The sequence below is a fragment of the Tupaia chinensis genome, unplaced genomic scaffold (assembly GCF_000334495.1).
Source record: "Tupaia chinensis unplaced genomic scaffold, TupChi_1.0 Scaffold144150_1, whole genome shotgun sequence".
NCBI lineage: Eukaryota > Metazoa > Chordata > Mammalia > Scandentia > Tupaiidae > Tupaia > Tupaia belangeri.
The window spans coordinates 1,042,737-1,054,335 of record NW_006204006.1 but is presented as its reverse complement, the minus strand read 5'-3'; the positions used below and the strand labels follow the sequence as shown (position 1 = coordinate 1,054,335).

At 47.9% G+C, this 11,599-nt stretch overlaps 1 protein-coding gene across 4 annotated transcripts in view; it reads right to left on the bottom strand.

The window, feature by feature from the left end:
• The window catches only part of CCM2 (CCM2 scaffold protein), a 34,937-nt gene that overhangs the window by 19,071 nt on the left and 4,267 nt on the right, over positions 1–11,599 (bottom strand). For 2 of the 4 annotated variants that reach the window (XM_006166032.3, XM_006166031.3), the window contains exon 2: positions 9,329–9,502. The exons of 1 other annotated variant lie outside the window; for it this stretch is intronic. In XM_006166032.3, the coding sequence (XP_006166094.2) occupies positions 9,329–9,502 (174 nt within the window). Of the gene's footprint in view, positions 1–3,287; positions 3,333–9,328; positions 9,503–11,599 lie in introns of those variants that run through there. One more of the 4 variants, XM_027767284.1, reaches the window with a different exon arrangement.

Sequence of the window (11,599 nt, the reverse complement as noted above, 5' to 3'; positions counted from 1 at the left end):
CAGCCCCTTTATCACCATACCAAAAGAACTCCTTTTTTTTTTTTTTTTTTGGAGAGGGTCTTGCTATAGGGCGCGTGTGTTCGCCAGAAAGACAGAGAAAGACAGAAAGCAAGAAATCATCCCCTAGTGGCGATGGCCACACTGCAATCCCTTCTCCTCTATTCTCCTCTTGGGATCTTGGGCACACACGCACATGTGCTGAGCGTGAGTTAAGCCACTGGGTCTGGGACTTGAACAGCGGTCGACTACATGGGAGTCCAGTGACACAGCCATTACGCCAACTGCTGGTCCCTAGAACTCCCTAGAGACCACATCAGCCTCCCAGTAACTTCCATCTGACAGGCCTTAATTGAGATGTTTGCCACAGCTGAGGCCAAGTCTGGAACCAGAGAGAAGGACAGGACCCTGAAAGTTGGGATGGGAATTTAGGGGTAGATGCCTGAAAACCTCAATCCCCAAATTCTTCTGAACACTTAGGGTCTGCAGAAGGGGCCCACTCTTCTTATTGGTAGAACTCCTCCCCCAGTAACCCCTGCTTGAAGGTAACACACAAGCCTCTCACGAACAGGCATCTTTTAGACAGTACTCACTCTTGCAGATCTGCTCTGCCCTCCCCAGTGGCTACAGGACCCTCTCTGGAACCCACATGTGTTGCAGGAGCTAGCCTGCACATGTGCAGCAAGACTGGGTCTAGGGGCTGGATATTCAGGTGAAGGAGGGTCACTCTCGAACAGGACACACTCATTGATGCAAATCACACCAAATAAAGGCCCACAGCCCACTCTCATGGGCTGCTGGCTTGGCTCTCAGGTGCTCTACAAAAATGACAGCACACATTCAACCAAGCAGAGGTCACAGAGCTGCTCTGGCAAATGGCATGAAGATATCCAAAGGCTCAGGGAAGTGGCCAGGCTGGAGCGGATCTACAAAACGACAGGAAAATCTACCTGTGGCCCATGTGCTTTGGGAGGAACTGAACCACTCCCCCTACCATGGCACTGAGGAATGTGCTAGAACGGGCACCAGCACCCAAGAACCTCAGCCCCTGGCAGGAAAGCTCATGGTCAGATGTGCCTGTACAGAACTGGGCTCCATAGGAACAAGGGGGTGCCAGGACCCCAGGACAGCAGAAGTCAGAGGGCAGCTCTGAGGCACCTGGCTGGGGATGGCTGGTGCTCTTAAGCAGCAAGGTAACCACGACAGTCACAAGGACCCATGCAGATGGCTCACAGAATGCTGAATTTTCAAGGGGCAAGGCACACAGGCAGTCAAGAGGGTACTGCTTCACAGACAAGGGGACTTCAAAACATTGATGGAAGGATGGAATTAAAGTCTGAGTTCATTTTGGTGTAAAAAAGTTTGAAAGCCACACGTTTTTTCACAATACCCAGTTTCCATGAATTTTTCTGAAGACCTCACACATACAGAGGGATGAGCTTCTGCAATCAGAGGGGTCAATCCCTGACTCAGCTTCTGGACTTGAAGCAGCTCTCAGACCCAGAAGCACAAACTGAACGACAGGCCAAGCCTGCCTGGGAGTAAGGATGCACCCAAAGGGACTCCATCACCCAGGAAAAATGCCTTCAGGAGTGGGGATCTCTGAACATTTGAAATAGGGCAATCTCAGGGCCAGCAGTGGCATGGTGGTTAAGGGCACTGGATTCTCACATGGCTGACAGCAGTTCGAGTCCCGGACCTGGTAGTTTGGTTTCTCATGTTCTCTCTCACTCTGTCTCTATCTCTCTGTCCCTCTCTGGTCAAGTTTAAATAAATAAACAAATAAAGATTAAAAAAAAAGAAGAAGAAATAGGGGACTCTTTGAACATTTGCTGCTGATGCTCAGAGCCCCAACCTGCCAGCAAGGCCCTCTGTGGAACAGGGAACCCTGGGAGTCAGAGTCCAAGCCACATCAACCTCAAACTGCGTCCATTGGATCAAGACTCAAGAGAAGGCATCTGTTCACTTCCTGATGAAAAAAGACCAGGAACAGGAATAGACATACTTAGTTTAGCAACTGACAGAGTCCTCACACTGGTTTTTTTTTTTTTTTTTTTTTTTAAAGGATTTATTTATTTAATTCCATTTTGTTATTATTTTTTCATTTGACCAGAGAGAGAGAGAAAGGGAAAGTGAGAAAGCAAGCCATCAGGTCCGGATTTGAATCATGGTCGGCCATGTGGGAATCCGGCACTTTTAACCACCACGCCACCTGCTGGCCGGTCTTATGTTGGTTCTTTGACCTGTGAACAAGAGTTACTGAAGTAGAAAAGGTCAGCTGGAAGGCCCTGAAAAATTACCCCACTCTCTCCTACGTCTGGCCAAAGTACTAAATCAAAAACATTATCATTAAGGTCAGAGCAGGTGGCATGGAGGTTAAGGCAGCCAGATCCCACATGGCCAACTACACGTTTCAAGTTCCAGACCCAGCAGCTTGAAAGACACACTGGGCCCATCTGTGTGCATACCCAAAATCCTGAAAGAAAAACAAGGGATTATGGTGTGACTATCCCTGGGTGGGGCGTGGGGAGGGAATCCAGCCACCTTAACCACCATGCCACTGGCTAGTCTAGCTCTGAGTTTTGAGGGCCTGAGGTAAAATGTTTCTTCTGACAGGAGACACGACAAGGATCAGTTGCTAACTGGTCATTCTGGGCTCCTCAAGCTAGCATATAAGCAAGCAAAGAAGCCACTCTTCTGCAATGTAGTTGGACTCCATCACTCCATGGCAGTGGGACAGAAAAGTCAGGAGATCCCCTAAGACATATCTACAAATCAGAAACCACCTGGCAAGGGCAGGATAAGCAAGGGCTGAGACCATGAAGCAACAGGGACCACCAACCAGGGAACAGACACAAGTATGGGCAGGGAAGGAGGGAGACAAGGAGTGCCAGTCAGTCACGGACCCCTGGAAGCCAGAGAGGCTTCAGTTCACCCGGGCAGGTTTCTACAGGTTACAGCCTTTGGAGAATCTGAGCATGGACGAAGGGAATTTAATGTGAGAAACTAGTGAATCAGAGCGTATAGGGTGGAACACAGCACACATACTGGCTGTCACACCGGTGGGGATGCAAGGCCCCAGCTGCCTCCAGATGCACAGAGGTGACTAGGGACTCCCACAGACTTCCCACCCACGTGTTCCTCAGCCAATGACTGACAAGCCCAGACCCATGTCTATGCCACATTCCACGCCTTAGAGCATGGGGCCCAATTGCAGGTAATCACTGAGCCTACAATATTCACCCATCTTCTCCTTCGCCCCACCTTGCCTCCTTCACTCTTTTTCCTACCTTGCCCTTAACAGACCAGTGGAAGACCATCTCCAGTTTCAGGCTCTGCTGTAAAAGAACCAATTGATGACAACTACAAACAAAGACAAATGGCAAATGGGAAAAAAAAAAATCTGCATCTAACTGCACAGCAAAGGGCTGACTTACCGACATACCGACAGCTACTAAAAACACATAAGAAAACAACCAACAATACAATGGATATATGGGAAGTGGATCTATTAATAGAAAAACAGGGATTTGACTCTCAACGTCCCTCCTAAGTACAAACTATAACAGAAAAACATGTTGGCAGAGATCAGAGTGTGAGTACAGACTGTTGTTGCTTAGAGTGAAGGAGACAGGCACCCTCACAGACCGCTGATGGCATATGTTGGCCTAAATCCTCTATGAAGAACTTGGCGAAATTAAAAACTAACCTTGGGCCAGCCCCATAGCTCAGTGGTAAGCACTGCCAGTGGAAGCTGGATCTCACATGTCTGCCCAGGGTTTGAGTCCTGGCTCCAGCAGCTTGGGGGGAAAAATGTGTGCATGTATGCCCAGGATCCTGATGGGATGGAGAACTGGAATAAAGGACTGCAGCAAGGGGGTGCTTGTATGCACACATGTACAGGCATGTACACACGTATACACATGCACACTCAGGCTTTAAAATAAAAGGTAATCTAGCCTTCGACTCAGAAATTCTACTTCCAGAATTTGTCCTATAGCTATAGTAGAGCTTGTGTGTAACGACTGAAAACAACTTAGACATGTGTTGCTAGATCACTGATTAAATAAAATATATTATCACTACACAATGGAATACTATGCAGCTGTTAAAACAGCTTTAAAAAAATTAAAACAGATAAGATGTTGGTTGTTTGCTTTTTTGCTAGAGGGCATGTATGTTTACCATAGAGAGACAGATAGAGAGAGAAAGTAAGAAAGTACATCCCGTGGAGGATGGCCAATCCAGGACTCAAATTATGCACATGGGACCCAGCTGCCTCAACCACACCACTGACTGGTCCATGAGGCAGCTTTATATTCATATGTCATAAATGGGCACTCTCCGAGATACACTGAGATACAATGCTAGGTGTGAAAAAGCCTGGTGCAAACTGTGTATGCCATTGGGAGAACAAATGAATATGTACATTTGTACAGAAACAAACTCTGCAAGGACACATAGACACTGGGCCAGGGACTCCTTAAAGCAGAGGTCCCCAACCTCAGGGCCATGGACCAGTGTGACTCCGTGAACCGTTGGGGGCCAGGCTGCAGACAGGTGCCAGTCCATGGTCTGCTGCCTGCTCCCAGGCTGCGTAGCAGTGGGTGAGCGGCAGGTGAGTAAGTGAGGCTTTTGTCTGTGTTGGCAGTGGCTCCCCATCATTCCCATTGCTGCCTGGACTCTGTCTCCTATGGGATCAGCGGCAGTGTCATATTCTCGTGGGAGTACAAACCTATTGCTGTGTGATTGCCTCATTGCATATTGCAGTGTGGTAGTGGTGTAAATGTGGTGCACAGTGGATGTGGAGCACCTGGGTCATTCCAAGACCAATCCCCCCTACCCTGGTCTACGGAGGGATTATCTTCCACAAGGCCGGTCCCTGGTGCTGAGAAGGTTGGAGACTACTGGCTAAGAGGGAGTGGACAATTTCTTATACTAAGACTCTCTGTACCATCTGAATTTTGTGTCATAGGCATAGATTACCTATTTAAAAGATGTCTGAAAAATTTAAAATATCTTACCCAGAAGCATTTTGGGTTTGACATTACAGATGTGATTAATTTCCATGGCCTCTCCCAGAAACCACCACACAGCATGCCTGTCCATTCATAGTCCAAATTACCTACCTGCCCATAGCAAGCCCTACCCTGCACCTACTGGGGCAAGTTGGTTTATAGCAGAAAATATTGTAAGAATGTTTCCACTTTATGAAGGCTTAGTGGAGATTAAAGGACAACAAAAAAAAAGTGCACTGAGAACTAAGACAACCCTATAAACCAGTTCTGAGAGGCAACCACACTGGAGTCTCCCATTTCCATCAACCTCTTAGGCTATTTCTCTAAATAATGGGTCTCTACTGCTGTTTGGCTTTGCAGTTGAAGACAATACTCACTGACTTCCAACTGTATCACTACTCCCACTTCCCCATCTCTTTCCCCTCCTTCCTTCTGATCCTTCCTTCCTTCCTTCCTTTCTCCCTTCCTTCTTTCCCTCCCTTCTTTCTTTCTTTTTCTTCCTCCCTCCTACCTCCCTTCTTCCTTCCTTTTAAGGTTTTTGCCATAGGGCTCATGCTCTTGCTGGAGAGAGACAGAGAGGGAAGTAAGAAATCACTCCAGGGTGGGGGGAACACTGCAATCCCTTCTCCTCCATTCTCCTCTCAGGATTTTGGGCATGCATGCACACGTGCCCAGCATGCGTTTCAAGCCATCAGGTCCAGGACTTAAAGCACAGTTGGTCATTGCTTATTAAATTCACAATTTAATTTTTTTAGTTAATTATTACTTAGTGCTTATAATTTTGTTTCATGTACTCTATTTTACTGCAGTACTGAACAGTAGTGAAATTATACTTCTGTTCATCAGTAGTCACATTTATTTAAACTTTTTGGTTTAAGATCATTGTAAATCCCACACATGCTACTGTAAGAAATACAGGGAGTGCCCTTGCGCTCTGGCCCCTACCAGCCCCATAGGGAACGTCACACAGAACGACAGCATGACAGCGTTCATGGAGATGGGTGTGACACAACTCAGAATATCCATCACTGTGAGGACACTCGTGGCTGGCCTTTTACACCTGAGCCTTACCCTGCCCCCATCCCAGCAAGTGCTGAGTGCTCTCCATTTCAGTAGCAATGTCATTTCAAGAATGCCACAGAAAGGGAACCACACAGCGCAGAACCCCATATAAGTGCTCTTGCCACTTAGCATCAGTCTCTGGATCTGTCCAGACTGTGTATGCATCACTATTTCCTTCCTGTTTATTGCCGAGTAGTCCTCCAGGGTGTGGATGGATCACAGTTTGCTAATTACTTACCCATGGAAGGACAAGGGTTGTTTCCAGTTTCTAGTTATATGAATAAAACTAATCTGAATATTCATATGGAGGTTACCATGTGAACACATTTCCCTGGCACAGGAGCACAACTGCTGGTTGTCTGGTAGTTGCATGGTTTATTTTTGTTGTTGTTTCCTTTTTGAATATTAGGTTTTAGTTTTTGCTATAGGGCATGTGTGAATGTGCTCACCAAAGAGGAACAGAGAGAAGGAGAGAGAAAATGAGAAACCACACCTCAGGTAGAAGGGCCATGCCATAATCCCTTCTCCTCCATTCTCCTCTTGGGATTCTGGGCATGCACACACATGCGCCCAGCATGATTTTCAAGCCTCCAGATCCAGGACTCAAACCATGGTCAGCCATGTGGGAGTCCAGTGCCTGAACCACCATGCCACCTGTTGGTCCCAATTTTACCTTTTATGGGTTGTATATATGGTAACAAATCTAAGAACTGTTTTCCTAGCTCTACATCTGGAAGAGCTTCTACATCTTTTGCTAGAACTTTTACAGTTTTATATGTAGGCCCGTGTCCATTTCAGCCAACTCTGTTTTTTAAATTTATTTTATACATCCAATCACTATACATTACTTAGCTTGTAAAGTGAATTTACCCAACACGAATACACTTCACACCAGTCCAGCTGAGGATATCATACACGTTATCATCAACAGGTAATAATCCATTTCTGTGTCCTATAAATGGCTTGCCTCTCTACTTTTCATTTCATCAATTCTTGTATAAGATGTGACATTTAGGACAACATTCACCTTCTGCTTATAGATGTCCAACTGCTTCAGCACTATCTGTTGAAAGGCTGTCCTTCCTCCACTGACTGGCTGCAACTCTGTCAACCGTCAGCAGGATCCAGCCCCCATTGCACAGTCAGCAGCGTACAAGACTGAAGAGCTGGAAGCCACTTGCCAGCCATGGCTTGAGATCCCATCCTGGTTGTCCTAAAAGCATGCTGGGTGTGTACAGAGATGCTCAGGATCCTAATGGGCTAAAGACTGGAAGAAGAGGACTGCAGTGTGACCTGCAGAGTCTCTCTCCTCTCTGTCATGTGTGCACACACACTCCATCATGAATACTAAGAAAATCAGTGGGGGCCCGCCACTGGTCTCCAGCTTGTCCATGCAACTGATGTGCACCATGCCGTAGAGCACCTTCAGCATGCCGTGCATGCTCAGGTGGTCATGCAGCGGGATGGACGTGCCACTCTTGAGCAGGAACATGACCAGGTTGAAGCCCTCGGTCTCATAGATGTCCATACTGTAGAAATGGTGCTAGACCAGCTATTGGAAATCGACAACGACCAGTTGAGAGCAATCATTGAAGCTGATCCTCCTACAACTATGCAAGAAGTTGATGAAGAACTCAACGTCTACTGTTCTAAGTTGTTTGGTATTTGAAGCAAATTGGGAAGGTGAAAAAACTCAGTGGGTGCCTCATGAGCTGATCAGAAATTTTTAAAAATTGTCTTTTTGAAGTATTGTCTTAGTCTACACAACAAACCACTTCTTGATTGGGTTGTAACATGAGATGAATGAGAATTTTATACAACTGGTGATGACCAGCTTAGTGGTTGGACTGAAATGAAGCTCCAAAGCACTTCTAAAAGCCAAATTTGCACCATAAAAGGTCATAGTCACTCTTTGGTGAGGTCTGATCCACTATGGCTTTCTGAATCCCAGTGAAACCATTATATCTGAGAAGTATGTTCAGCAAATTGATGAGATGCACCAAAAGCTACAATGCCTGCAGCCAGCACTGGTTAACAGAAAGGGCTCAATTCTTCTCCACAACACCCAACTGCATATTGTACAACCAATGAAAAGAAAAGAAAAGAAAAATATTGGGACCAGCAGTTGGCATAATGGCCATGTCGCTGGACTCTCATGTAGTCGACCGAGGTTCGCGTCCCGGACCCAGTGGCTTAAAACTCACACCAGGCACATGTGCATGCGTGCCCAAGATCCTGAGAGGAGAATGGAGGAGAAGGGACTGCAGCGTGACCATCCCCCCGGGGGGTGATTTCTCGCTTTCTGTCTCTATGTCTCTGTCTGTCTGGCGAGCGCACACGCCCTGTAGCAAAAACCTCTCAAAAAAAAAGAAAAATTCTAAAAAAAAAAAAAAAAAAAAAAGTTTCCTTGAGGGAGAGGCCTGAATACAGGTATTCAGGAAGCCTGACAGAGAAAGGGAGAGGGGACCCTCACCCTTCTATGGTGGGCTTTGACTCACCCTCCTCATCTTCAGTATGGGTCCCTCAACCTCTGCCAGGTGTCTACAATTCCCAAAATCCCACATCCCATTGCACTGGGAATGAGCTACTCATCTGGCCAGGCCAGGTGAGACCAGAGAGCATTTCCATGGACATCCAAATAGCCCCACAACCTCTGATTCCCTGTACTCTCTGCCTCTGAGGACCCAGGTGAGGCCACATCAGCTCTAACTCAGTTACCTCACCTTCACGATCTCCTTCCGAGTTATAGACTACCTCACATGCCACTACACTGTCCCATCCTCTAACTCACAGCTTTATGACTTTCTAGTCACTTCCATTTCAGGGGAGGGACTAAAGATCACTTTATGCAGGCCACAGGCCTCATAAACGATGACAGGCCTCAGACACATGGCCTGATCAAGGTCGCAGGTCCCACTTGACTAAGCCTCACTCAACAACTCCTAGTCTGGGCCAAGGAGCTCTTTCAGCTGCATACCAGAGGTGGCACGGGTTTGAGCAGTACATGCCCCACTGCTAGGCCCTCAAGAGGAAGATGATGCAAGCTAATTCAGACAGAACCACAGACTGGGGTCAGAAGATGGAGTCTGGGTCTGAGCTTCCCAACTATTAGATATTACTACAGGTAAGACGGTGGGATCACCCAGCAGGGTGCTCCTGTGGATGTGCCCTATGAACTGAGTGTTCCATGGGCGGGAACGTGACTTTCGCTGTCATTTGGCAGGTACGCCCTGTGGCCCGTGACGACTTACCTTCACCTCCTTCTCAATATAGTCGCTCAGCAGTCTGTCTGGCTCGACGCGCTCAGGCAATGACAACACCACAGTGTGCAGAGGGCGCCTCTCTGTCACCTTCTCATGGGCTTTCTTATCTCTACTCTTTTCACCTTTTAGGAATACTCGTTTAAATGGCGACACAATTCCAGGCTGCAGGCAGAAACGGCAATGGTTGGAGTTCATTATTGACAAATGGTTTGCACTGAACCTAAGGCTCATAAACGGCCAAAACCACTACGGCGATCCCCATGCAAACAAGGGCTGGCATCTGCCGGACTGGCAAGAAAGGCGTTGACAACACGCAGATCCGTGTGACTCTGGCTCTGCAGCCAGCCAGGGCCTGACAGGCTAGGCAGGGCTGCCACACAGTCTCTGCACAGGGACCTCATCTCTACCTGTTCCTCCAACACTCGGGTGTAACCTTAACAGGTGAGAAGAGGACTCAAAAGGGGAGGCACCCAGGCAACAAAAACAAATGTAGCTCCAGCCCTTCCTGGTTCTGCTCTATCCTGGGAAACTTGGACGCAGAAAGATGGCAGCCAGCAGCGCAGGTCAGCTCATCCTCCTTCAGACAGGGTCTCACACCCCAGACAGGTGCCAACAGGTAGGATGTTCAGCCCCAAAGTAGATCAATGGGGCAGAGGCAATGGAAAGGTACTGGCCAGCTCCTGGCACCCTACTCAGCATCTAAGGAAGGGGTTGAGGCTGACCCTACAAACAAGACAATTATAAAGAGCAAAAGTGAGAGAGAGAGCACAATGATAAGCCTCACCTCCAAAACCGTCACAGCTACGTTCAGAGCTGGTTCACTGCAGAAGGAGCCCTGTGCCTCCACCTCCTCCTCTCTGACGTCATCTGACACACAGCAGAGCTCCGCCCGTTGGACACATCAACTGTAACCTCCACAGCAAAAGCTGGCCTGACACCAGACTGAGCTCATCTTTTGTGAGCTAGGCTCACAGCCCCAACCAAGATCCACTGAAACGCTGCCCTCACAAAGACAGGCAGGACCCACCTGGTCCCACCTCCTTCACCTGGAACAGCCCTGCCTTGCTGGACATCACCTCTCAACACAGAATGTCTCGCTGGAGTTGGGAACATCCAGAACAGTCCACTCTAGACCTAGAACAGACTTCCTTGATACAGGACAGTCCCCCATTGACCTGGAACAGACCCCTCTTGACAAAGAACAGACCTTCCTTGACCTGGGGGCACAAGTGAGGTGACAGTCCAAGAGAGACAGCATGTAATCAGAAGGTTCACTTGGGGCTATGATGAGAAATGATCACCTCTGGTCTCTGAGGTAGCCATTTGTGGCTACCTCAGGGTGGTTGGAAACAACCACGTCCAGTTGAAAACAACCCTCAAAAATTAGGGATGGAGGAGTTGGACAGTGGCACAGTGGTGAAATAAAATGCTCTGTGAGGCTGACCCACATGGAAGGTGCCAGGTTCAAGTCCAAAGACCTCTCTACACCAGGCCATGATCTGAGGTTGTCTGAGGCTGAGATTGGACCGGAGTATTGGGGGTGCTCACTCTCTCTTCTTCTCTTAAAGAAGCAATTTTTTTAAAAAGGGGGGGTGGACACATTCTTAGCAATGGAAATATGTTTCATCAGAAACATCTATGCTCAGCTGCAACTCCCTCCAGAGAGCACATGAATGGCTCTTCAAACAAGTTGCACTCAGTTATCCTTTTAGTTTCTCAGTTCCTGCAATACGTGAGACCCTGTCCTGGAGATGGAAGTACAAAGATGTGTGGCCCAGGAGCCTGGCCATAGGAAGCCCACATCCCCACAGGTGCCAACAACCTCAAGCCAGAGGTGAACAGCTGTCCCTGTACATTTCTATCACAATCCCACAAAGCTGTCCTAAATAGGTGGCCGGGCAGGGCCAGCAGCTAGTCTGAGCCCCACTGCACAAGCTTAGTCTGTCCGGCCTGCCCAAATCTGCTTACTCGTCAAGCTAGATACAAATCTACATGTGGAAGCAACAGCATCCCACTCTGAGATCAAAGGTTTGCCAAGATCAACCTCCAACCACAAAGTCCATGCAAATCAACAGACCCACAAGCCACATGTCACCACACTGTCCCTTTCATTTTGATGTGCAGGTCCTAGCATGGAACCTAGTAATGCTGGCAGGACCCACGGCATCTGTAACCCCACGTCTAAAAAGAGGCACTCCATGAGTAGGAGTGAGATGGTATCTGTCAGGCCCCTAAAGGTTGAGGGTGCCAAGACAGCCA